This window comes from Mustela nigripes, chromosome 16, assembly GCF_022355385.1.
Source record: "Mustela nigripes isolate SB6536 chromosome 16, MUSNIG.SB6536, whole genome shotgun sequence".
In the NCBI taxonomy this organism is placed as follows: domain Eukaryota; kingdom Metazoa; phylum Chordata; class Mammalia; order Carnivora; family Mustelidae; genus Mustela; species Mustela nigripes.
Genome location: NC_081572.1, coordinates 24,125,858 through 24,153,748, shown reverse-complemented (window position 1 = coordinate 24,153,748; position 27,891 = coordinate 24,125,858). Strand labels below are relative to the sequence as shown.

Genomic DNA, 27,891 nt, shown 5'->3' with positions numbered 1-27,891 from the left:
CAGGGATGGCGGCCAGGAGTTACACATGCACCTTCCAAGATGGTGCAGCCAGCAAGGTCTCAGACCGGCCAGGAGCCCCAGGGTGGCAGGCCCTGCCCCGGAGGGCCGCCAAAGCAGGGGCAGGCAGGGCAACGGAGGAGAAAGAGGTGCCTGGGAAGGGCGGCAGCAGCTGAGGGTGGGGGAGGGCTGGCAGCAGCTGGGGGGAGGAGGGGAGCCCTCATGAACAGGCAATTGAGAAGGCCTGAGCAGCTGAGCGGCCGCGCTGGCGTCGCCGGGCCTGCGCCCCACGCGGGCGGCCCCTTCCCCCAGCCCCTCACCTCGCCCAGGGAAAGCTGAGCACGCGGCCTCCCACCCCAGCCGCCGGGTGGGCCGCGTCGGCAGAGCTCAAAGAGGGGGCATCCGATGCCCCCCACACCCCCCCCCACCGCCCGCCGCAGTCTAGAATGTTCTGCCGCCAGAACCCCCTCGGTACCCGGCTCGGTGAGAGCCGGTCCCGCCCGGCCCAGGGGGCCCTCGGCTCCCCCGCGGGGCCCAGAGGGGGAGGGGAGAAGCGCCCCCGGGCTGCCGGGTGGGGGTGGGGACAGGACTTTGCCCTTTGTCTCTCTCTCCAGAGCCACCGGCCGAAACCCGACCCCATGAGCGAGCCAGGCAGCCAGCGAGGGGCAGGCTCCCCCTCCGGGGTCCTTTAGTAAATCCAGACCCGACCTCCCTGTGGTCAGGGCTGTGACTGAGGTGGTCCTGTGGGGGAGGGGGCTTCCCGCCTGCAAACAGGCCTGCAAGCATTTAAGTGGGAACCGGTTGGGGGTAGGGGGCCAGGAGAGGGCTGGAAGTGGGGCCGCAGAAGCAGGAGGGGAGAAAATGGCCCGGGAGGCGGCATTCCTTAGAGACCTCGGCCGGGCTGCGGGGAGGAGGCAGGACCGGGCCAGGGAGGCCTCCCACTGAGAAGGCAGGAACTGAGGCCCGGGAGTGGGCTGGGGGCACGGATAGCGAAGGCCTTCCGGGCCTGAAGAAAAAAAGACCCTCTTCCCGGGGCGTTCTGGGAGCCTCCTCAGAAAAGTTACAATCGAAGACTCCTCTCCACTCCCCATGCGCAGTAGGGCATTAGTCTGGGGGTGAGAAGGACCTTCTTTGTCTGCCCTCTCGGGGTGTCATCAGTTAATGATAATCTTATTTTGCACGGGCTTTACAAAGTCTTTACACCTCCAACTTCCATGAACCTAAAACAGCGACAAGAGGTTGATTTGAGCCTCTGAATCCCCAAAGAATGAGAATATTTATTTCCATTCTGCAGTTCAAAAAAACAAACAAAACAAACAAAAAAAAAAACTGGCTCAGAGAAGTTAAGTGACTAACCCAAGGTGACACTGGCCAGCAAACGTGGCTCTACCATGAAGCCTGCCTGCTCCTCCTGCTTGGGGGGTGGGGGGAAGAAGGTACCTGGGTTCTTGATCCTCAAAAACATACCTAAGCTATGACTTATGATTCTGTAGGCTTGCAACATAGGTGAATTCTCTGTCCCTTCCTGCTGGGAGGTGGGGGGGGGGGGGGAGCATCTCACCCCTCCCCTCAAGCCTCCCATGTTTCATGGGGTTGACGCAAACAGAGTGGGGGGATACCAGCCAAAGGCTGTAGCCCTGGTGCCTACCAGAATGCTCAAAATACTTAGCTCATTTCATGGGGTTTCTGGAGAAGGGGATGTTGCAGATGAGCAAATGAGGCCCAGGAAAAGATAGGGACCCTGGATCCCACAGTTTACCCATCCGGGGAAACAGCAAGCTGAGACTGATACCTGAACTTTAACCCCACTCAAGTCCTCCATTTCACTCAGCTCTCCGCAAGGTCTTTTTCGTTCTAAAAGCAGCGTCCCCATTTCCCACCTTAGCTGCCCAAAAAAGAGGAGAATTTTCTGGGTTTTTTTTTTTTTTTTTTTTTAAGATTTTTATTTATTCTTCAGAGAGAGAGGGAGAGAGAGCGAGCACAGGCAGACAGAATGGCAGGCAGAGGCTGAGGGAGAAGCAGGCTCCCTGCTGAGCAAGGAGCCCGATGTGGGACTCGATCCCAGGACGCTGGGATCATGACCTGAGCTGAAGGCAGCTGCTTAACCAACTGAGCCACCCAGGCATCCCATGGGGTTTTTTTTTTTAACCACTGAAAATTGCCTGAAAATCCCAACAGTGTGAGGAAAATAAAATGCTAAAGCAGGTATGAAACACCTGGGAAAGGAGGAGGCTCAGGACAGGTTGAAATTCGTGTTGGGCGTGTTTTTATTTGCTAAGCTTACTTACGCTCTCCCCCCAGAAAAGCTCAAGATAAGATTCAATTCCTTTGAACGTTAGAGAATCACCTGTTCCCACCTCCGAAGAGAGCTCAGCCTTAGAAGTGGAAAGGCGTGGGTTTGAATCCCAGCGCCACCACCAAGTCACGTGCGGACCCTGGCTAAGTCTCTCGACCCTCTCAGCTTCAGCTTCTTCTGCAGAAGGAAGTCCCTTGCACAAGACTCTCTATGAGGACTGAGGCAACAGTGCTTAGATGAGATGAGATACTCGGTAAGTGCCCATCTTTAGACCTGAGTCACCTCCAACAGAGCTCTGGAGCCAAGACGATGCTCTATAAGGGAAATAAACAGGGGTATCCTCCCCACCTGCCCGACTGTCTCACTACAATGCCACCCCGCTCTTCTAGATGAACATCTCTCCCTGTCAATCCATCACGCTCTCCTTAATCCACCCCTATTTTGTCTGCCTATCCTCCAAAACACAGCTTAGCTAACTCCCTCAAAGCTTCCCTCCTCTATTTTAGTCCCTGAGGTTGTGTACCTCCCATTTTAATACATGGTCTCTTGGCCTCTGCAGTCCCACAGAGCTCTTCCTGGATCTAAAGTGAAAATGCCCGAGGGCACAGATTTTTATCTCACACCTCTCTAGTGCAGCTCCCTCTCTCAACCCTTGTCTCTCTCCCCCACTCTGAAAAAGACCCAGCGGTGCAAATAATTAGTGTTAATGGCAAGAGAGGGGTCAGGCAAAAACTCCCATATTTATGGAAGGATGAAGAGGTGACCACCATGGAGGAAAAAGCTAAACTGGCAATGGTTTGAGATGGGGAGTTTACTGGGTACAGTTCCAGTCCCGCAGGATGGAGAGAGTTCTAGAGACAAGGCAGGTGCTGGCTGGGTGACAGCATGAATGTTCTCCATAATGGAGCAGAGTGCTTCACGCTTATGGCGGTCAATGTCACGGTATGTATGCCTCACCACGTAAAATTTAGATATTTAAGAGTTCGTTGATTAACTGAAATTTTAAAATCCTTAAAATTTTTAACTTAGGGGTGCCTGGCTGGCTCACTGCGAAGAGCACTCAGCTCTACCTTGGGGTTCCATTCAAGCCCCAGGTTGGGCATAGCGATTACTTAAAAATAAAATCTTATGGGGGGGGGGGCACCTGGGTGGTTCAGTGGGTTAAAGCCTCTGCCTTCAGCTTGGATCATGATCTTAGGGTCCTGGGATTGAGCCCCATGGCGGGCTCTCTGCTCAGCAGGGAGCCTGCTTCCCCCTCTCTCTATGCCTACTTGTGATCTCTGTGTCAAATAAATAAAATCTTTAAAAAAAAAAAAAAGAACTTATAGGGGTGCCTGGGTGGCTCAGTGGGTTAAGCCTCTGCCTTCAGCTCAGGTCATGATCCTGGGGTCCTGGGGTCCTGGGATCGAGCCCCACATCAGGCTCCCTGCTCAGCGGGGAGCCTGCTTCCCTCCCTCTTTCTCTCTCTCTGCCTGCCTCTCTGCCTACTTGTGATCTATGTCTGTCAAATAAATAAATAAATAAATAAAAATCTTTTTTAAAATATAAAAATTGAGGGGCGCCTGGGTGGCTCAGTGGGCTAAGCCTCTGCCTTCAGCCCAAGTCATGATCCCAGGGTCCTGGGATCGAGCCCCACATCGGGCTCTCTCCTTGGCGGGGAGCCTGCTTCTCCCTCTCTCTCTGCCTGCCTCTCTGCCTGCTTGTGATCTCTCTCCCTACTTGAGTGTCTCTCTCTGTCAAATAAACAAATAAAATCTTTAAAAACAAAAAACAAAATATATATATATATATAAAAATTTTAAAATCTTATGAATAAGTAAGCAGACAGATAAACAAATGGCTTTTTTTAATTTAAAATTCTCTTAAAATACTAAGGAGCAAGTGAAAAATCTAAAAGCTCCTAGAGGAAAATGAACCGAGAAGTTGTATTTCCTCCCATCTCCACTCTAAGACGAGCCTTTCCCTTGTCTCTCATTGTATTTCTGACCCCGGCAGAGGCCGTAGACTCTGGGACATGTTCAACCGGGTGAATGAATGCCCACATGTGTTAAGTGAGCGGACACACTCGGAGAGATAACCAAACTTCACAGCAAAATGCTAGCAATTGTAGCAATCTGTCCCATCTTGTTAAATATTTTCTTACGTGGAAACTGGTTATAAATATGTTATTTTTAAAATCTCTCCCCCTCTGCAAAAATGGCTAATGTCTGACTGTCAACCCCCCCACACACCCCCCTCACACACACGCTAAAGTTGCTGACCATGGGATGTTTTGAAGAGAGCCTGTCTCGGCTCAGGCTCCACTCTTCCTCTAGTTAGAAGTTTAAATTTAGCAAACTACTCATTCAAGATAGTCAGCAAGGAACAAGCGGAGGAAAGCAAAAGGAAGATTATCTCACAGAGACCTAGGAGGTTTGTGAAGGCCATCGTATCCCACCTGCCTGCCCCTGGCTTATTCTGGACAGGTATCCCTCTACCGGATTCTAAAAAGCCAGCAGCAGCAGCTTTCAATCAAATGGTAATGACCACAGGCAGGAAAAACCCTCTAGATAAAATAACCCCAGTGAGCCACATTTTCCCTTCTTTTACATCAACAGAAAGTTGCTGCTGTGGATACTCGACATAAGGAGTCAAGGGAGGATCTTCTGAACACCGCTGTCCCCCCTCCAAGCCAACATCCTGTCTAGTCCCTGCTCAGAGCACACTGCCTGCAGCCACCAAACAGCCGGGTCTACGAAGGAGCATCTCTACTCTTTAATTTAGGGTCGTCTCCAAATCCTGCCCAAGCCAACTGCTCTATTACAGTCGGACTTCTCCTCCCAAGAAACTTAGAGACCTGGAGGAGGAAGTAGAGAATAAATATTTCTAGCCTGGAACAGACATCCTCACCAAGTTTACTCCACCCGCCAACCCCCACGTTAGTTCCTGTCGCCCCTCATTTTGTCCTCTTCATCTCCAGAATACCTCATGGGAAGCTGAGGAGCCCCAAGCAATCCCAGATGCCACTCCAGAAGAGAGGCAACACACATCATTCCCCATAAACTAATTGTAAAACCCTTTATAGTAACTGATTAAAGTCACAAGCCTGTTAAATGGCCAAAAGCCACATCCGGATTGGAAGCCTTTCCTCTCCCCACCCCATGGAAGAAGGTTCAGTCCGCAGTCCCTAGACTGAGATTTCGAAGGGGGCAATCGGTCTGTGCCAGTGGGGGTGTGCACACCCTTTCAGCAGAGAGGCCCAAAGAGAAGAAGTGGACAGCCAGATGGGCTCTCTTTCCAGTCCAGGGGGCCAGGGAAAGTGACGCCACTGGGGCTGTGCCCTCCACAAGGGCAAAGGAAAAGGAACAATGTATGCAGTCGCTTCCTGGGCATCCAGGGAGCCCCAACTCCTGAAAGGCTTCTTTGTGAGTTTACCAAGAGCTGAACATCAAGGCAAACATGCCCATCTCCCACCAGGTGGGGGAAGCTGCTCTCATTTCTTCCTTCCTCTGACCCGCAAGGACTCACAGTCCCCTTCATCCCGATTCCTTACCATACTTAACCTCATCTGCAGAATTAAGATGGTTCCTCTCTCACCAATGTCCCTACCCTACATGCACCTTTGACAGTAGCCCCCAATTACGAAATCTCCTCTAGCCTGGGTTCATGGCAGCGACAGTGGAGTATATGGCCCCTTCCTCCCTGAGGAAAAGGAGTAGCATTTTCCAGCACGCTTGCAGTCTCTTGTCTGACGGGATGGGGTCCATAGCGCAAGGGATCTGGGGGCACTGCCCTGGTAAGCTTCATCTCCCTCTCCCAAAAGGTGGCTCTTCCTTTCAGCATGCAGGTTACCCGAAGACCCTACACATAAGTCCCTTTCCGTATGCCTGTCCATCACCGTTCCATGTCATACACATGCCAGAAGCACAGACAGATCAACGGCCTGCCGACTGCCTTAGATACATGCCCCAAGCTGCCGCAGTCCCAAGACAGGAGGCAGCGAGGTCTCTATCTACAACAAATAATAGCAATAATAATAGTTAATGTGTAATAACACCAGTTCAGTTACAGAAATCGAGGCTCAAGAAGATTAACTTCTACAGGTTCAGTCACTGCCTGGCTCCAAAGTTCTTATTTTTAAATACTGAGCTATCCTGAGAGCCCCTTCCTGCATAGTCCTGAAGAGGGTAGGAGGAGGCATCGAGGGTAGGTCAGAAGACCCTGACCGCATGGGGTTTCCTCTCTCCTTGAGCATCAGGAGTTCAGAATGATTCCTGTCCACCCAGTTCCTGCTGCCAAAGAACTCAGACCCCACAAACGACCTTTACACGGAACAGTTTTTCCCTGAATCCTGATTTCTCCTCTTGGAGATTCTAACTACATCCAATCAACTCAACTACCCAATCAAATTTCCCTCAGACTTAACATTTTCCACCACAAGTGGTCAAAACATCTGGATGAAGGACTAATTTTTCAACTGAAACTAACTCAAAATGAATGAAAACTGAAGGTTTCCCTCACCCTCTTTTCCTACAGAACTATCGAGAGGCCTGATGAGAATCCACGGAACAGACACGGCGTGGGAACGAGATCCTCCACTTCTCCCGTCTCATCTCAAAACAGAGGTTCCACACCCCTCCCCTAAACTATGAGCAAAATCCACATCCATCCATCCCGACAGGTCTCTCATGTGCCTTTAGCCACCAAAATGCCGCTTGTCTGATCATCACATTTGTCTAGAAAGGTCCTCCGAACACCTTGACATACCAGTCAAAAATTCATCTCATCAGCCAGGTGTTTGCTCTGTATTTCATTTAAAAGCAGTTTACCAGTGCTTCACACCATGCCCTGTGCTCCCTGCCGTACAACCGGAACATCAAATCCTGAAGACTGGACTTCTGTGATAGGACTGCATTCCTGGGCGGCGGTGGGGGGGGGGGGGGGGGGAGCCCCGGGGAATGTTCTGTATACTGTCACATTTCAGTGTTTTCCAATCAGGTTTTCTCCAACTGTATTAAAATGAGGTGCAGACCCACTTTTCTCCTGTAATCCACATACATTGTATTCAGTGGTCTGTGATTAGGGTAAAAGCTTGTTCCAGCCTGTTCTACCTTCATTCTTCCACTATTTATTGCAAACCTACTAGCTGCAAACAGGCCTTACAAAGCTGGCTCAGCCTGTTCAGTACCAGGATGACCCCTCCCACTCACTAAAAAAAAAAAAAAAAGAAAGAAAGAAAGAAAGAAATCCCACAGTCCCCTCTGAACAAAATTTGAGAGGACATCTGCACTCTTCTATGGGAATGGAGTTAGCACACTGGGGGCTGAGCGGCTTCCTGCCTGCAGAGCGTTCCCTGCAATGGCAGCTTATCACAGATGCCCCCCCCATCTTTTGCTAACCTTATCAAACTTTTATCAGTAACTAAAAGAGCATGCACTCTCTCCAGTGCCCGTTTTTTGAGACCTTTTCTTTGCTTTTGACAGGCATCTTAAAAGGTGTGGGCGAGGAGAGGAAATGTGCTCCGGACAGGTGTAACTAGTGTGCAAATCTGATGTTCACTAGGAGTCAAACACTGGCTGGGACCAGGAGAAAAGTCTTCCAAGCCCAGTCAGTGGCCCACCGGAGGACCTGTTGTGCCTCTTTTAAAACACGAATGAAACCCACCCCAGAACCTCTGGCTATGATTCCCCCTGTTATTGTTTCAGTCCGCCTTCGGGACGTGGTGAGAGGCCATTCTCTAAAGATTACTGGACCCTGTTAACTCTTGCAGCTCTGTGCCCCGTTGCCAAGGGGCCTCGGATCCTGGGAGAGAGAGGGCGACCACTATGCCACCTCCATTTTCCTTTAGCTTTAGCCTTCGAATGCAAAGGTCTTTAGGCAGCCGGGGCGCTGCAAGGGGGCTGCGCTCGCAGCCGGGGAACGCTCCACGTGGGCGAGGTCTGGAATCTGGGGGTCCCTGGGCGAAGTCGGGAATCTGGGGCTCTCGGGACCGGGACGGGGGCGAGGCTGTCTGCCCGCGCGCCGCGGCCGGGGGTCTCGGGGACCCGGAGAAAGGCAGCCCTGCGGGGGGGGGGGGGGGGCCGGGGGGGGGGGGGGGCGCGCGCGGGGCCGGCCGGGACGGCGGGGCCGCGGGGGGCCACAGCGGGCCGGGAAGGGGCAGGGCGGCCGGGCGGGCGAGGGCACTGCAGGAAGCGCCTCCAGGGTCGCCGTGAACTTTCTCTGCTTTTTGAAAAGGGGCAACTCCGACAGCAGCAGGAGCCTTGCCCTACGCCCAGTCTCCCACCCGTCTTCCAAAGCTGCTGTCTGCGACCCCCTCTCCCGCGCGGGTCGCAGTGCGCCTCCAGCCGCTTCTCTTTAAAAGGGAAGCGGGAATTCCACCCCAACCCCCATCTCTCTCTTTTCTCCCCCGTCTGGAATTTCCAACCCAGGACTAACTCGTCTGATCTCTCCCGTCTCCCCTGCTGCTTTTTTCCTCCTCTTTTCTCTCCCTAACACTCCCATCCCAAATTCTAAGCTGCACTTTCTGGAAGGCATTAAAAGCTACATTTTAAGAATCTTTCAAGAGGATGGAGAGCGAACAAGACGGAATTCAAACCCTAACAGCTGGCAAAATGTCTGTTCTTCAAACGCCTTTGGTTCATACATTTACTCTAATGACAACACCACCACCACTGCCGTCACCACCAACAGAGAGATAACCAATGTCTATCTTCAGCAAAAACATCCCCAAGTCTCACACAGCACTTGCTGGTCTTCCCCCTTTCACTCAACTAAACCAGATCTGAAATCTTAAAAAATATTTTAAAGTCGTATATTTACTCGCCTATCTCAGTGGTCTCAACTCGCTATTACACACTGAAGTTTAGACAAAACCCTTAAAAAAAATAAGCCTTAAAAGTAGCCAAACCCATAAAATAGATTCAAATGACATACATTAAGGTAATTTTAAAAGATTAGAAGCTTCAGAACCCTTGAATCAACATTCTTCCAAAGACTAATGTCATGGATTTTATTTCTAAAACATAATGATGTTTTGCTCCTTTTCCACCAAAAGCTGTACCATTAAAACTTTACATTTGGAACAGTTAATTATACTTTGAATGAATTAGTGATGGATAGATTTCTTCCCCTTCTCTCCCCCAAAGTTTTCCATCTGAGAAAGCATTAGGGTAAAATTTTCCTCTTTCTACTTTGGGTCAGAAAATAAAGGGTTCTAGAAACCTACCACTCTTCCAATGGATGTCAAAATACCACTGTCCTTTAGGAAAGCATCTTGAAATACTGTGCACTTAATGAAAACAAGTTAAGGGATTTGCTAGCAGTGAAGAAAACATAAATTTATGAATTTGTAGGATCTACTTTCTAGGTGGAAATGAAGATGAGTGAACTGATTTCCACCTTCCTTCCAAACAGTGCAGAAAAATATAAGAATCAACTATTTTTTTTATTGAAAAGCAAAAAAAACTAACCTAATACAAAAACTTTTACTCAAAGTGTCATTAAGCTGTTTCTACTTTACTCTTACTGACTTTACAGGTCAGATGTATCTTTCAACTACAACCACTAAAGAAAAAGTGCCTAAAAATTCTCCCACTCTAGTATTTTTTACTCCTTTGTTGTTTTATTTTTAAGACATTCCCTTGCTTCTTAACCCCCCTTCTTATAATTCATTTTCAGCCCCTAGGAACAGTTTTCATTAAAGACAAGTCCATTTCTGAAGGCAGAATCTTTTTGCTTGTTTTGAAAACATTTAGTGATCCAATTACTTCAGAGCAAATCACTTAAAATTAAAAATAATATTTTTGCCACTTACAATACATCCCTTCACACAGATTTTCAAAGTTGTTAACTTTAGGAAATTAAAACTGTATAATCAGAATAAACTTTAAGCACTTGGAGAGTTCTCACTCTTCTATGGCTCTGACACCAATTTTTTTTTTTTTTAGTACTTGGAAAACTTAAGGTAAAGTGTTTAGTCCACCTCGTTTTAAGTTAGCTTAGAGAAAAGAACCACCATTAACCTGCCTAAGAAAATCAGTCTTTTAAGTCAAACACATTTCATGCACAGAAATGCAGTACATCTCTTGCATTTTTTTCTTAACAGCAACACCTTTTACTTTGATGACAGCAGTTGACAATAGGTATGCTATCTTTAGGTCACATTCCTCTAGAAAAAGGTGCACACAGTGGCAAATGAAACAAAAGTTTAATTCCTTTAAAAAGCAAGTCAATTCTTAAAATAAACAAGTCTAAAATGGGACCCCCCCTTACCTTAACTACTCTTATGCCTCTCAAAATAAAACACAAGTACAAACCCCTTCCACAACTGTTTTAAAGAAGGCTTTTGGCTTTTCTCCATTGTCCTAATATTGACAGTGAATATATGTTAAGTTCTCAATAAAAAGCCAAAATGCTGGCCCAAATTCCAACACTGTCTAAGAGAGGGTTTGGGAAGGTGGGAGAAATTTAGTATCATACCTTTTAAAATTTCAAATTAATGTTTTCAGCTTAAATGCATAATGCTCAGTCTCTTGGATTCTTAAAAAGGTACAAATTATATCAAAGAGATACAAAGTTAGAACAAAATAAATGAATACTTCAAAATCAGAGGATGCCAAGGTAACCACTGTTAATATTACCTTTTGTTTGCCTCCCCCCTCTAAAATACAACCAAACAAAAAACAGGAACACTTAGGTTGTTAGATTTTTATGAATCTCTTAGAAATGTTTAAAGTCATAACTCATGTGGAACTGAGTGTATCAATAAGTTACTTCTTTTCTATTTTTTTAAACAGTGAAAACAAGGGTATATATATACAAAATACATATGCACAGTCGTTCATTTTGCTCAAAATATATCAGTCATAGTTAATTAACTAGTTCCTGTTCTATACACCCATGAGATTGAAAAAGCCAGTAACAGACCAAGTGAAAAAATAGTTTTCAGACAGACTACAAACACATACCACAAAAATGCTTCCTTCAAAGAACACAAAATGATAGAGCAAACTTACTTCATGAAAACAAACTCTTTTTTTAAATCCTAAAACTTCAAAAATTGATTCAGTCTAGAAAAATGAAGTGCCTTCTTAACCACCCCACACACACACACACAACTGACTCAGTGTACGCAAAAAAATTTTAGGGAGGAGGAGCGCACATAAAAGGTGGAATTTAATATGGATGTGGAAAGGAAGATTTTGTACCCCCCTCTTCTCACATATCCCACCCCCTTCCCAACTCAAAAGCGCCCTAAGTAATGCATTTTGGAGGGAACAAGAAGGAGCCTGAAAATGACTTGAAAGCAAGCAGATGGCTTAGGGGGAAAGATCCATAAATACAGAACACCATGGAAATTAAAATATAAATGTTTTGGGTCCCATTTCATCACATTTTGCTATTTCTCTTGCTTTCACTTCATTCCCTTTAAAATTTAAACCATCCATAAGAGCAAAAGGGGAAAAAAAAACGCCACAGATGTCAGAATTCCAGTTATTCTGGACATTTCTCAGCAACATGTTTCAAACACTCAGCTTTCAGTTCAAATATCCACAATCTCCTCAATAAATCTACTGGTTTCAGTATGTTTCACGGAGTCCCATCTCCAGGAAATGTTTCCAAATAATAAATAAGACTTTTTTTCTTCCCTCCGATTTTATTGCCTCTTTACTCCTAACTCTAATTGACTTTCCAATAAGAGTATTTGAAGTACTTGACGTTAAATCACAGCCTCTATAAACATAGTTACAAGCCATATTGATCATCTATAGATACAATAGTTCTCAGTTACTTAAAATATCTTAAGCTGAACCCACTGAACAGATTTTTATCTCATTTAAACTTTATAGTTAAAACTTCACAGGCTCAACAAAATAAAATAAAATAACCATACAGAGCCACCCACCTCCACCTTCCTACCCAGAAAAGGCCAGGATTATTCTAAATGCAGCAAGTTTCCAGTTGAGATGAGGGGGAGAACACACCTAGGGAGGGGAGGGAGGAACAAGAAGATCAAAGAGTTCCTGGGGGCTGCAACAGGAGGGAAAATTCTACACTGTCAATATGGTTCAAGTCAGATTTGAGAAAGCAGAAAGGCTCTGCCCCTATACTTCCCAGCCAGAGATCAATGAAAGATCTGAAATCCACCATAAATCAGATTTGGGGATAACATGATAGAGGTACCCCACTTTGCTTAATTAAGAATAGAAAGGTATTGGGGGACACACACACACACACACACACTTTCTCTCTCTCTCTCTCTCACTATTCATCCAGGGAGTTCTAGACCCTCCAAAGAGCCCCAGCTCACAGCCTGAACACAAAGCTCTCACCCCAGATGGTCCCCTTGTAACAATGGACCGAAGGAGTGAGGGTTGGGGGGGGTGCTGGAAAGGATAACACAGCCAAAGCATATTCTTTGCAAAATCCAGTTGGGAAGGGAAAACTGTAATGTACGGGACTAGAGGTAGGGATCTGGGGGGAAAAATGCCCTTGCCTGTTGCAGAAATATCCATAAAGCACAACCCTAAGGGAATTCTTTTGGAGGCAGGAACTCATTCCACTTCCCCGAGGAAGTCGAAGGGGACACCCCCCCCCAATCCACTTAAGAATTATGCTAAAGAATGGGTGGGGGGAGAAAAGGAGCCCTGCTAGAAGTTGTAGAAGTGTCCAGGAGTTGGAACTCTTCAAAGATTTTAGCTTCCCCACAAAAACGGCCCCACACACACCTTGAACAAATTCCACAAGGTTTCTCTTCTATTGATTTTTCCCTTTTCCTTCTCCAAATACCATCTCTCAGCCCACCCCAGCCCCGGCTTATTTTTTACAAGCTGTAAACCACCCATTACAAGATCTTAGCCAATCTTCCCTCCCTGCCCCCAACATCCGGAGTTGGGGGTGGGAAGGCCAGTAATGGGTTTCTTCCACTGGAGACACTATGGACCCCTTCACACAGCCTCTAAGCGCCCCCAGGTTGCCTCCCTTCTCAAAGAGCCCTTTCCTACCTTTGTTTTTTGGGGACCGAGTGTTCAATCTCTAGGCGTTTTCCTTGCAATTCGACTTTCCCTAAAGATTAAAAAAAAAGAAAAGAAAGAGGCAATGTAAGAACTGGAACGAGTGTGGGGTAGGAAAAGGGCGAAGAGGGCAATTCAGGAGTTACTGGGATCGGAGATCTGCCTAGGAATCCAGGCAGTGGGTTCCGTGGCCAGACGCGAAACGGTCGCTCTGGGAATGGTGGAATCTATAAATTCGTTATTGTGTTTTGTTAATTTTCGTTTTGTTCCGTTCTCTCACTGAGGGTAGTGGTGTAGTGGATCGCTCCGGGAGCCCGATCTGGGAATGGGGCGACCAGAGCGTCTGGTGTATGGGCTGCCTACTCGGCTCCCAGAGGTGGGGAGCTGGGGCCGGGAGAGAAAGGGCTCCCCGTTGCTCCCAAAGTGTGTTGCGGGGGAGGGGTGCAAGATGAAACTTTAGTTTTCTGCCGAGCCGCAGAGCAGGGCTCGGGGCGGCGGGGCGCTCACCTGTCGGGGCCGGTGGCGAGCAGAGGCCCTGGGGGAGCGGAGCCGGGCCCCGCGGGGAGGGTCCCCGGCGGCCGCGGCGCGCGCCTCTCGGCCCAGCCTGGGCGTCTCGGGAAGCAGCATGGCGACCCGGCGCCGCCGCCGCCGCCGCGCCACCCCGCTCACGCCCCACTTTCAAATCAAAATGGCTCAAGCCCAGGCCCTGGGCGGGAGGCGGGACCCCCTTCCTCTCCAGCCCTGCCCGAAGGCTGCAGTTCCCCCTGGGCACCCGGGACATCGGGGACGGAGCGGGGGGCCCTCTACCCCGCCAGGAAAGGCCTAGGGCGGAGGAAGGGGAGCCGGGGGTGCTGGCGCTGGGGGGCAAGGGGTCCCAGGAAGAGGGGGTCCAGCCTCGGATAGGGAGGGGCGGGCGTGGAAATAAGGCCCCAGACGGGGGGCCGCCTGAGTGGGGACCCACACACACACTGCCAATGGGGCCCCCGCCCCGTCGGTGGGGGGTAGGGGCGACCTTACTAAAGCCTCCAGCTTCTGCTCTGGGGCTGGGAGGAAGGGGTGAGGGGATCCGGGATATTTCCGCGCGAGGGACGAGTGGGGGGGAACGGAGGGGGCGTCGAAGGAGGTGGGCGGAGGGTCGATGCCGAGGCCAAAAGCCCCGCAGGCCGGAGCGCGACGAGTTGGCGGGCAAGGAGAGAAGAGGAGCGGGTCTCCGTTGTTCGGGGGTTTCGTTGTGGCTTTTCCGGGGGGTGGGTGCACTCTTACCGGAGAAAGTTTCGATGGCCTTCATCGCCCAGTGCTCGTCGGGGCAGTCCACGAAGGCATAGCCGGATTTGACCAAGAACTGGCCGCTGTAGGAGATCTTGTGCTCCGCAAACACTTTCTCCAAGTCCGCGGGGGTCACGCTCTCGTTGAGGTTGCCGATGTACAGCTTGTTCATGGTGGCGGTCTCGGGGCGGGACGCGGTCCCTGGCAAGGCCGAGCAGGCGGGCGCGGGCGGCGAGCCTCCTAGGCCGAGAGGCGGGAGGCCGGAGGCAGCAGCCGCAAACTTTCTTCGCACCCCACCCCTGAAGTTGTCCGGAGCCCGCGGCGGGGAGGGCGGCCTGAGGGCGCGCAGAGGTCGCGGGAGAGTTCGGGGAGGCCCGGGAGAAGTGCCCGCGGCGCGCTGGGAGGCGGACGACGCGGCGCGGCTCCTTCCCTTCTGTCCGAAACCCCTCCGAGCGGGCTGGTGTGTCACGTTTCTCCGCGGCCGCCCTGGCGCCGCCTCTAAATAAAATCGACTTGAAAAAAAATGGAGCGGAAAAAAAAAAAAAAAAAAGGCGAAGCCACGTGGTGAAAGCCCCCACCCACCCTGCTCGGGAAGACCCCCGACGCCTCTGGGCCCATCGGCCCTCCGGCCCGGCCAAGCCCACCAGTCTCCAGCCTGGGGGTGTTGGGGGGAAAGACATTCAACTCACCCCCGGGGGCGGGGGGGGGGGGGCCGGCGCGGGGGGGGGGATGCGTTCCCGAAGCTCTCCTTGCCCCCTCCCCCTTGGCAAGAACCTGGCCCCTAGGGAGGCGCCCCGCCCCCACCCATCCCCCTACCCCAGCCCCGGCTGGGGGAGGGTGGTCGGGCCCAGAATCTCCCACCTCTTTATGGGTAAAACGTACGGTTATTTTTTATTCGTGCGGTGTCTGGGGGGGAGAGTTTGCCCACCCTACCCCGGTTAACTGCTAGCGACTGACAGGCGGGGGACGGCCGAGACAGACAAAGAGAAGCCGAGGACTCTGGGGTCTTCTGGCGGGGGTCGCGCGAGCCGGTGATTTTAAAAGAAAGGCGCTTTTCTTCTAGATTTTTAAGTGAGGGGTCTCGGCCTTCCCGGCCCCAACCCTAGGAGACTCCCCCCCCTCCCCACGGCAATCCAGGACCCGGGGACCCTGCGAGCGCGGGACCGGGAAGCTAGGAACACGGGGGACCGCGGCTGAGAACGAGGGATCCGCAGGAAATCATGTTTCGGGATTCCCACGGGAGAAGGGTGACTGGCACCCGGCTCCGGCCGCCCTACGAGACCGTCTCGGGGTCTTGGGTTGGGGGGGTGGGCGGAACGCGCGGCTCCGGCCCAAGCTGACCCCAGGAGAGAGGGAGGGGTGGAGAGGAGGAAGAGGAGTGGTAGCGTGAGCAGACCCGAGTGAACCGAAGGGGGAGGTCTCAGGGAGGGAGTGACTGGGTGGGGATCCGAACGCTCTCCTTCTCCCTCCCTGATGCGGGGGCGGACAGGTGGAGTCGCCTCGGGCCGCCCCACCCAGGCCGGCGACCGCAGCTTTCCCAGCGCCGGGTTCGGGTCTCGGAACTTTGGGGTGCAGCGTTCGGATCCCGGCGGGAAGGCGGGAGAGGGGCCGGGGGCGGGGGGCCGAGTGCTGAAGCCCCGCCCACGTCCCCAGGTCAGACCCGCGGGGGGAGGGGGTAATTTCCGCTCCGCGCTCGGGGAAGCGAGGGGCGGGAGCTTCGAGGAGGGGGCGGCGGCCCCTCCCCCGCCCGTTCCTGGGGAGGGGGAAGCGGATCCGCCCTGGTCCCTTTCCTCGCCTTTGACCAACTCGCTCCGGATCCTCCGGCCCCGGGAGCCCGAGGGACGGACCCGACTGGGCAAGGGGCGACACGTGGGCGGTCGCACCCCGTCTCGGCGGTGGGGGAGGGGGCAGTTCGCCGCGCGTTTCGGAGTCCAGGATAGGCGGCAGAGAGCGGGACGCGCGGTCCACGCGCAACCGGGATCCCGCGCCGAGTGGCGGGCGAGGGCAACGAGTTTCCAGCGGAGGGGGCTGGGATAGCGCCTGGGGAGGGGGGTGGTGGCGGGGAGGGCGGCCCGGGGATCCCGGAGCCCCCCCTCGCCCGGGGGCCGGGGAAAGAGGGGGTGGACCCCCAGTTAATGCCAGACGCTCCCTGAACTGGGCGGAAGCTCGTGTTTTGCACCGGGTTCTGCGGGTGGGAGAAACAATTCTGTCGGGGGCACGCGTGCTGCGAGGGCAGGTGAGGAAGGGGGTCACTCTCCCTTTCCCCGTCCCCGACCCCATTGTCTCAGTCGCCTGCGGCCCGGGCCGACTCCGCAACACGTGTTGGCTGCACTGATACGAATGCCTTGAATTTTTTTTTTCTTATTATTTTTTGTTTGTAGAGTCAGTGAGCGACTCCCGACTTCAGCGCCCCGCTCTTCTGCCAGACGATTTTATTACCGTTCAAAAAGTCGGGAGTTAAAAGACCACACGCCGCACCTTTGTCCCCCTCCCGGTTTTCCCCGCGCGCTGCAAAGAAACGGGGCTTGGGCGTGGGGGGAGGGCTTCCAACTCGGTTTCTCCATCTCCACCACCTTCAAAACCCACTCTCCAAATCCGCGTTTTGTTCTAGCCAGCCACGTGTTTGTCGGATTTGGGGTTTGTGATTTTTTTTTTTTCTTTGCATGGGGCGACAGAAAATACCAAGAGCTGTTAGTAGCTGAGTAGAAAAAGAATGTTTCCTAGGCAAGAAGGTGGGCGACATCTGTATCCTACCCCCCTCCCCACATCTTCGGCCCTCCCCCCCCCACCCTTTCTGACTCAATATTTAGTCAGCTCTTTGACCATAATTTTCACACAAACCAACGAGCTGGAAACGGTGTCTGCCACATAGTAGGCATTCAATAAACATTTTTAAAATGAAAAGCCAGCTAGTACAAACTGCAGGGCAAAGAGAATTCAGAGAAAAATTGAGAGTCGGGGGGGGGGGGAGGGGAAAAAAAAAAAAACCTTGCCAGAATGTGTGTCTGTTGCCCGGGGACTTTTCTTGGTGATGTGTGTGGACTCTTGAAAGGGCTCAAAGATGGTCTCAGAAAGGCTGTTGTATTCCTTGGCCTCTTCCTAAAAAAGGAGCCCCAATCTCCTGAAATCTTTTCTCTTATATTGGGGAACAAGAAAGAGGGTCCTGGGCAGGGCACTGCAGTTCTCAGAAACTTTAAGTGCTGTTTCCTTCATTTAATTTAAATCTCTAAGAATTAATAGAAGCACCTCTCAGGGTTTCTCCCTGGGGAGCATGCCCACTACTCTATCTCTTTATTCCTAAAACAAAAGCAAGTTACACCCCACAAAAATTTCCATGCAGACCTCTAAACTCTTGTAAAATGCAGCCCACCTTTTCCTACTCTAGATTCAAAGGGAAACAAAAATTGTAAAAGTAATCATTGAATTCAGTTCACTTTTAGGTCTGTTTGCCATTTAAAAAAATACAATAGAAGTCTAAATGTTAGCTGAAATTAGTTTCTTTTACATGTTTTACAATGACAGCAGGGGAGAAAATACACATTTGTGAAAATAAAAATTTACCAACTATTGCTAAATTGAAACTGATTAGTTCTTTTTAGAAATCAGATGTTTCAGTGAATTCTAATCCTCCCCCCTGCCCCCACCGAGGGCTTCTGTGTATAGTCAGAGGCTGCAAGAACACAAGAGAGCGGAGACAGCTGGGGTGAGATGCAGACCCTTTTAGCCCCCAAATCAGTTTTGCCTCACTGATCTGGCTATTTTAGGCTGGGGTTGGGGGCACTGAATGATGCTGTCTGGTTCTTCATCTCCCCTCTGAGTGAGCCCAGCACTAAAATTAACCTGAGAGTAGGGTTATTTCTTGTCAAGACTCACATTCCTAGGGTAGGGATAGGAATGGGCCAACTTGGAATGCCACAATTTTATCATTTCCCCTTTCTGTCCTTTCTTTCTTTTGTTATTAAAGACAACTAATAAACACTGTATTTGTTTCCCCCCCCTTTTTTTTTCCCTACACAGCTTCTTTGAGAAGGATTAATCATCAGTGTAGTATCAAACTTAGTTTGTAAGAATTAAAAACATAGCTGCAGGATAAATTATTTTCTCTAACAACATTATTTTTATTATTTTATTCCACTTATTTATTATCGGTGGGATTTTGTTGTTGTTGTTTTGTTTTCTTTTGTTTGTTCTCCTCTTCCTCTCCCTCTTTCCTCTTCATTTTTCCTGGAGAAGTGTTTGGTCTAGTTAACAGGATTCAATTCTCTGAATCTAGAAACACTGAAACTTGACTCCATTTTAAAGATGGGATTCTGATCTATTTTCCTTCAGTGTGGACATACAAATTTAGAGAGGAGAAAAAAACCCCAAAGGCAAGAAAACAACTTTTTTTTAGCAAAAAGGAAATATAACATGAGAAAATCCCTTATCATACAATTTTAATTTTATTTTTAAATATTTCTTCCCAATATTTGTCCATTGATAATAGTTTGAGATTTTGTCATCTTATTTGTATATCTCCATTTTTCACTTGTTGTTTACCAGAAGTGGTTCCCATTGCTGCCTCAAAATTTTCATAACTATCATTTTTCACCAACATATAACATTCAGTCCAGTACATGTGAGTTAATCATTAATCGTTATTTTTAGATATATGTACATCAAAATTCTTTTAAACTTTTGTAAGTAATGTTGAATAGATATTTGGGGGCATATAACTTTTTCTTCTCTTAAATTAGCTCATTTGAATAAATCCCCAGAATATATACTTCTTATTTAATCTTAAATTTATCCATGACTTTCTATTTTAAAAGTTCAGCACATTTTACAAAAGAGAGGACACAAAAAATTGGAAAGCACTTAGGAGGGAAATATATTAAAATAGAACATTTCTGTGTTTTATTTTCTAATGAATCCTAATCAGTTTTGAAGTAGAATTACAGTTTCTATGAAATATAGAAAAAGAAAGAATTCACATTTACTGACACAGCACTACTGAGACTTCCCAGTTCTTGGAGGAATTTGTTTTTTGTTTGCTTGGGTTTTATTTATTTTGCTGTTGTTTGCTTGTTTTTCCCTTGTTACTGCCTTTGGGATATTTTGTTTCTTCTAGCAACTTAAAGTCTTGGTGTGGTTCTTTTAAATGCCCATAAACTTTGAAAAAGTGTAAATTAGTCCCAATTTAAAAGCACATGAAGTATTTTCTCCTGTCAAATAAATAAGGATAATTATGTGTTTAAGATAACTCATAAAATGTAAAGGAATTGTAAGCAGAAAAGGAAAATTTCCTTGTTCAGATTATTATGGAAAAGTGTTCCATGTTTAAGACCTTAAAAAAGAAATGTGTTTATTCCAGAGATAGAAAAGATTCAAAGAGAAAAAAAGAACTTTAAGAACAATCATCTGTTTTTCTATGGGTCACACAGCTTGTGTGACAAAACTGCTCAGTGTTTTGTTTTGGCTCAGGTTGGCAATGGAGAAACCTTTAGATAAGGAAGGGAATCGTTTATTTTGTTAACTTTTAAAAAATGGATGTTTCCAAATTCAGTTTGAGTAAATTAAACCACACCATAGTAGCCCTATGGACACATGTACAAGAAATGGTCAGTAACATTCCTCACACTACACGACTACTGCCTTTTTGCATTTTTTTGACTCTAAAATCATTTGGTTAAAAGATAATGAACAATTTTGTGTAGTCCCTACTTGGCACAAAATGCAAAATAAGTCCCAGGTTAATTTGGGGGAAGACTGTAGAATTCAAGAAAAGGAAATGTTATTTTTCAAAATAAAACAAATTGGAAAAAGCAACAAAAGAGAGAGAACCCACACCTCAATATTATTTAAAGTGGAAATAGTAATAAGACAATTTGATACTTGACATCCACATAGCTTCTAAGTATGCAAATGATTTTAATTCAAAATGCATCAGTTACAATAGCAAACTGCAGGGAGTTCATTCAGTTTTAGCTACAAAACATCTATGCTTTTTAAGACTAAAAGAATGTTTCTATCTAGAAAGCAAGTTGTTTTTGTGTGCTTGTTTAAAATTTTATTCCTGATGATAAGATTAATTGCTGTTACTCCTGTTGCTAGTTAGGATTCCACATCCCCCTCACCCCCAGCTCTCTCAAATATTTCAAAGTGCTTAAGAGGGAATGCTGCTATGATTTTTTATATTTAGGTTTAAAAATTGTATGTACATACTATTTCACTAATATCTCATTATCAAAATACTCATTAAAAACACTTCCTCTGTCTTCGTGAAACAAACAAGTTTTACAAAGAAAAGGGACCCAGCCTAATAGTATGTTATTTTGGTTGTTTAATTAAATTGAGATATAGTTTTAAAATGATTTCTGATTTTCATGGGTTAACGATATAGAAAGAGTTTTGGTCTACACACCTCTCCCAGAAACACTCTCAAGTTTTTAAGAATTATCTACACAACTTAGCTTCCATTCTTCAACATAACCTGAAAGTATTTGGTAAACATTTATATGCTAAATTGTTGAATATATTTTTATGTTTTTCTTTTCACTTCTAAAATGTGTTTCTACACAAAGTGTGTAGAAAACAAATATTAGAGTTATCTCTAAACTGCTTTGAAATGAGGGTCATGAAGTCCTTCCCTATCTTCCTCTTCCTCCCGCCCCTCCCCCTCCCCTCCCCTCTCTCCCCCCCTTTGTTCCTCCATTTTTCTTGCTACTCCCGACACTGTCAATTCCTCTCCTCCTCCCCCTTTACCTTTACCCTCTTTTTAATTTTTCTTTTTTCTTTGTTACTTCTCTTCCCCTTTTTATTATTCCCTGGCTCCTCTGCCCCTCAACCCATGTCTTTCCTCTTTTTAATCAATAAACCTATCCCAACTTTCTATACTTTTCTTCATTCCTTCCCTTTTCCTTTTTCCTGTCCCTCTATCACTAACTTGCTGTCATTCAGACTGTTATTTCTGGTGAAGTGGAAGATGCTTGAGTAATTTTGTACACCAAAATAAAAAGCTTGTTACATCTTTTAGGTGAACATCCATATCATTCAGAGGACAAAGCTCCCTGCTCTCCCAGCATTTATTGTCTGAACATTCACTAGACACTTTTACTTCTTTGTATCATTTTTCTGTGTCTTACATTGCTTATAACAGACTGTGTTATTAGAATTTTGTGTATCAAATCTTTGAGGGCACAGCCTGTTTATCACCCAAGGAGTCCCAACACAGTGCTGACAGGTGTCCAAAAATATATAGTAAGTATCTTTTGATACTATCTGGAAAGACATGGTCAGTGTGATCAAATAAAATGCTGTGTTCAGCCTGTGATGCTTTTTCTTTTTTCATTCCTTCCTTCTTTCCTTCCTCTCTCTTTTTCTTTCTCTTTCTTCTTTCTTTTTTCCCCATTTCTATTTTTGTAAATATTATACTCTACAATCATCAGATTAAATACACATAAATTCCGTCATTCTGAAGGCTGATAGGTCTACATCAAGAACAGCAAACAAAGGATATCTTTCGGCTTGTGTCTCCCTAGTCTTGTACCTATGACTGTCCTATTCCAGATGTCTGTGGATGAGCAATCTCTTCACCTTGCGTCTGGATAAGTAGCCCTGGAGTTCTCAACTCAAGGCTTCAGACAGTCAATGTCAACCATCAGTGTTAGTTGGCACAACCCTTTGCCATCCTTATCTCCCTTGATGCCAACCAGCCAGGATGACAATCTCAAGGGACAGTCCACAAGCATTTCCTGCCAACAGGTCTCTTAGGGTCTTCTTTCTGGGAATATAGCCAGCACCTCATTAACCATGTAAAGATTTATTATTTTGCATGTCATCCAAAGCACGAGTGTCACCCCTAGACAGCCCTCCATCTCAGTGATTCCCAGGATGTCTGCTACAGCCGCTTCCCATAAGAGATGTTTATTGGATATCTACCTATCAATACAGCTGTGAACACTAAGAAGAAGGCAAACCAATTTTTATAGCAGTCTAAATTAAAGCCAAATTTAAGCAGGTCATGAAAATAGCAAAGTGCTTTGTTTTGTTTTTAATTTATAATACTCATTACTAGCAAGAATATAGTGAAATAAAACATTCCATATGCCTATGTGGGAGAACAATTTTAAGGCAACAAAACCCTTTAAAAATTCATATTGTTTGACTCAGAAGTTGCACTTTTGAGTAATTTTTCTAACTAAAATCCCGCATATAGAACATTTTACTCAGCCTTTAAAAAGAAGGAAATTCTGATACCTGCTACAATATAGATGAACCTTGAAAACATGAGGCTAAGTAAAATAAGCCAGGTAGAAAGGATAAATATGTATGAGGTACCTAGAATAGTCAGATTCATAGAGGCAGAAAGTAGAATAATGGTTACCAGGGCTTGGGAGGAATGTGTGAGGTGGAGAGCTAGTGTATGGAGGTTCAACTTGAGATGAGGAAAGTTCTAGAGATGGTACTGGGATGGTTACACAACATTTAAACTGTTATGCTACTGAATCTTAAGACACTTAAAAATGGCTAATATTAACAATTTTATGTATGTATTTTTAAACATTTATTTATCTGAGAGAGAGAGAACAAACGGGAGGGGCAGAGGGAGAAAGAGAACAAAATCAAAGAGTTAGTGGGTCAACCAACCGAGCCACCCAGGTACGCCTATGTTATGTATATTTTACCTTTTTTTTATTTTTGAAAGATCTTATTTAGGGGCGCCTGGGTGGCTCAGTGGGTTAAAGCCTCTGCCTTTGGCTCAGGTCATGATCCCGGGGTCCTGGGATTGAGCCCCACATCGGGCTCTCTGCTCTGCAGGGAGCCTGCTTCCTCCTCTCTCTGCCTGCCTCTCTGCCTACTTCTGATCTCTGTCAAATAAATAAATAAAATCTTTAAAAAAAAGAAAATAAGAAAGAAAGAGCAAGCACGCTGGCAAGTGAGGGGGAGGGGCAGAGGGAGAAGCAGGACTCCTCCCTGAGCAGGGAGCCTGACCTTTACCATGATTTTTTTTTAATACCATGATTTTTAAAGACAAAAATTTTAGCCTTTTCAAAATATCAAGAACAACAAAAAACCAAACAAAGATAGTATTTATCACTGTTAAGGAAAAAAACTGTTAGCAATAGAAATGCTATTGGGAAGTCCAAATAACTTCAAACATAGCCAGTTGGTAAAATATTATGCAGCCATTAAAAATTATGTCCAAGGTTTAGTTGGTTAAGTGTCTGCCTTTGGCTCAGGTCAATATCCCGGGGTCCTGGGAAAGAGCCCCACATCCGGCTCCCCACTTCTCCTTCTCCCTGCATCCTCCCCCTGCTTGTGCATACGCATGTACGTGCTCTCTCTCTCTCTCTCTCAAAAGTAAGTAAATAGGTAAAGATCTCTTTTTTTTGACGTGGGGCTCGATCGATCCCAGGACCCTGAGATCATGACCTGAGCCAAAGGCAGAGGCTTTAACTCACTGAGCCACCCAGGCGCCCCAGGTAAAGATCTTTTTAAAACATTATGTTTGAAAGGGGTTTAGAAAAACTTAGGGGAAGTTTATGTAAAAAATGCATATCACAACACAAAATTTAGTATTTGTGCTCATATAGTCTGTGTGATTGGAACCATCTAGGCCACAATGACAAAAGCTACGTGTACATTAAAGACTAGAAATTACCTTAGAAAAACTCTTACATATGGATACCTAGAATGTGTACAAGAACATTTCATAGCAGCATTGCTTATAATAACAAAATTTAGAAACCCTACAAATGTCCATCTCCAAGAAGAATGGATAAACAAAGCTGAGTATACGGGCACCTGGGTGGCTCAGTGGGTTAAGCCTCTGCCTTCAGCTGGGGTCATGATCTCAGAGTCCTAGGATCGAGCCCCCACATGGGGCTCTCTGCTCGGCGGGGAGCCTGCTTATCCCTCTCTCTCTCTCTGCCTGCCTCTCTGCCTATTTGTGATCTCTGTCTGTCAAATAAATAAAGTCGTTACTAAAAATAAATAAATAAATAAAAAGCTGAGTATAGTCATACGGTGGAATTTGGGGGCAATCATAATAAAGGAACTTCTGCAATGTTTATCAATGTGAGTGACTTTCACAACTCTGATCAATAAACAAAAACAAAGACCCAGAGACTGAAGAATATGCACATAATGGTTCCATTCACAGAAGTTCTAGAATATCCAAAACTAACACTGTGTTGTTTAGGGATGCCTCCAGGAAAGGTTGAACTTTAAAGCAAATGAAGACCTCTGCAACTAACTGCTGGGCAGCTTTTTAACCACTTTGGAGCCGTTTCCCAAGCTGTGGACCAAATGGAAACAATAAAGTTTTTTGCAGAAAAAAAGAAAGCAGAGAAAAGAGAAAAGCAAAGTGAAAAGAAAAGAAAAGAAAGGAAAGGAAAAGAAAAGAACGAACATGATAAACAAAATTCCAGAATGTGTTAATTCTGGGAAGTAGCATAGGGATGATAGAGAAGGATCTCACAGGGCACTTCAAAGATACTGGGGATGAATGTTCTAGTTCTCAAACTGAGTGATAGCCACACAAGTGCTTTATCATTCTTTGAAACTATACATGTACAGTTTACACTACTTTGTTAAATATAAATATTTCATAATAAAAATTAATTGAAATAGTAAAAAGTCTGAAAAACACTGTTAATAGTAACTCTGGCTTTAGGATTAGTGGATTCCTCTCTATTCCTGTCTCTCTCTCTCTCTTTTCTCTCTCCCTGTTTCTCTCTCTTGACTCTGCTGTATTTTTTTCAGGATTTCTAAGACTATTAAGTTTTTATAACAAAGTGAAAAAAAAAAATGTCAAATGGATATTCAAACGAATCACCCCAGAATATTTTCACAAACCAAACAGGGAATAGTTTTGGATCATCCACTCTTCTTGATGCAGCCAGAAATCTCCTTCCATTAGCAGCCAAGGTTGAGGGTTAACTGAAACTCACCCTGATCAATCACGGATGTGGCTTGACTTTAGCTAAAGGTCTGATTAATTATACATGTATTCATAATAAACTGAGATGGTGCGTACTGAAACTCAGGACCGGCATGGTAAACAGGAACCAAGCACCCAGATTCACACCTGCCCAGTCTGTCTTGGACCTTTTGAAGATACACTGTTCCTTTCAACTCCCAATGCACGAACATGTTTGTTTCATTCACTGGAAACCTCTGAGGCTGAAGCCCATTTCTGCCTTATCCGTCTGGGAGTTTTTGTGAGATCACGCCTCTCAGCACACTAGAAACCTCAGGGCAGGACCATGTTGTTTCCTTTCTCTAAGTGAGCGGTTTCCATTATGTCCATCAACTAAGATCTCATTTATTACTTTTCCATGAGCCCAATGTTTTGAAAAATATTGTCTATCAAAAAATTCCAGACCAGGTAATAAATTGTTTATAGATTGAGTGGCTAAGCAGAGCTTCTCTACACAAGTGGCAAGAAGTTAAACTATTTCCACCGAAAGTAGAGGGACTTGGAACTGGAATTTGTCCATACAGCCTTGCCTGAAGCAAATGTCTGATTTGCATGAGATATCCTAACTGACTGAAAACAGTTTAAGGATACCACTGTGCTCGTTACACCTTCTTTCCTTCCTTCTTAGATCCTGCATCTGGAGAGCCTAGGGTTAGAGAAACATTCCTTAGGACCAGCTTTCCCAGTTCCTGGTCTGTGCCCGGGAGAAGAGCTAAAGAGACAAGAAGAGAGGAGAGGATGTTGTAAAATGCTGTAAACCCCCAACAGGGTGGCTTCATGGTTTCTACTTTATAGGTTCAACTCTGCTACAGATAGGCAACAAAACCAGGGTTCCAGCCTAGTTGTCCTGGATCCCGGGTCCTTGCTCTTGCCCTTACATGAGCACATTTAAAAATCCTCGCGCATGGAGCGCCTGGCTCGTTCCAGGAGCATCCAGCTCTTTATCTTGGGGTTGTAAGTTCAAGTCCCTTGTTACGTACAGAGATTACTTAAAAGTAAAATATTCTAGGGGCACCTGGGTGGCTCAGTGTGTTAAAGCCTCTGCCTTCAGCTCAGGTCATGATCCTAGGATCCTGGGATCCAGCCCCTAGTGGGGCTCTCTACTCAGCAGGGAGCCTGCTTCCTCCTCTCTCTGCCTGCCTCTCTGCCTACTTGTGATCTCTGTCTGTCAAAAAATAAATAAATAAAATCTTTAAAAATAAAATAAAATATTTTAGGGGAACCCGGGTGGCTTAGTCAGTTGGGCATCAGACTCTTGGTTTTGGCTCAGGTGATGATCTCAGGGGTGTGGGATTGAGCCCCGTGTCAGGCTCTATGCTTTGCAGGAAGTGTGCTTGTCCTGCTTGTCCCTCTCCTTCTGCTTCTCCTCCCCTCCCCCATCCCCTGCCCCAGCTCACACGTGCACTCTCACTCACTCTCTAATAAATAAATAAGATCTTTTAAAAAATAAAAATAAAAGGAAATATTGGGGCACTTCGGTGGCTCAGTTGTTAAGCATCTGCCCTTCAGCTCAGGTCATGTTCCCAGATTCCTGGGATCCAGCCCAGCATCAGGCTCCCTGCTCAGTGGGAAGCCTGCTTCTTCCCTCCCCCACTCCCCCTGCTTGTGTTCCCTCTCTCGCTGTCTCTCTTTCTGTCAAATAAATAGATAACAATTTTAAAAAATAACAAAATGAAATATTTTGGGGACACCTAGCTAGCTCAGTCGGAGCATGTTGACTCTTGATCTCAGGGTTGTAAGCCCCATGTAGAGATTAGGTGTAGAGATTACTTAAAAACAAAATCCTAAAAAAATAAATACAGTAAAATCCTTTTTTTTTTTTTACGATTTTATTTATTTATTTGAAAGAGAGAATTAGAGAGCATGAGAGGGGAGAGGGTCAGAGGGAGAAGCAGACTTCCCGCTGAGCTGGGAGCCCGACACAGGGCTCAATCTCTGGACTCCAGAATCATGACCGGGGCCAAAGGCAGTTGCTTAACCATCTGAGCCACCCAGGCACCCAATAAATACTTTTTTTTTTTTTTTAATTGAAGGGAGCCATTTTTTTTTAAAAAGATTTTATTTATTTATTTGACAGACAGAGATCACAAGTAGGCAGAGAGGCAGACAGAGAGGGGGTGGGGAAGTTGGCTCCCCGCTGAGTAGAGAGCCCCATCCCAGGATCCTGAGATCATGACCTGAGCCAAAGGCAGAGGCTTAACCCACTGAGCCACCCAGACGCCCCAATAAGTACTTTTTTTTTTTTTAAGATTTTTATTTATTTATTTGACAGACAGAGATCACAAGGAGTCAGAGAGGCAGGCAGAGAGAGGAGGAAGCAGGCTCCCTGCTGAGCAGAGAGCCCGATGCGGGGCTCGATCCCAGGGTCCTGGGATCGA

At 46.7% G+C, this 27,891-nt stretch overlaps 1 protein-coding gene across 3 annotated transcripts in view; it reads right to left on the bottom strand.

Moving 5' to 3' along the window:
- IGF2BP1 (insulin like growth factor 2 mRNA binding protein 1) overlaps positions 1–14,722 on the bottom strand; it is a 42,278-nt gene extending 27,556 nt beyond the window's left edge. For all 3 annotated transcript variants that reach the window (XM_059378721.1, XM_059378723.1, XM_059378724.1), the window contains exons 1-2: positions 14,548–14,722; positions 13,276–13,336 (exon numbers count right to left, since the gene is read on the bottom strand). In XM_059378721.1, the coding sequence (XP_059234704.1) occupies positions 13,276–13,336; positions 14,548–14,722 (236 nt within the window). The remainder of the gene's footprint in view (positions 1–13,275; positions 13,337–14,547) is intronic.
- Between the last annotated feature and the right edge of the window lie 13,169 nt (positions 14,723–27,891).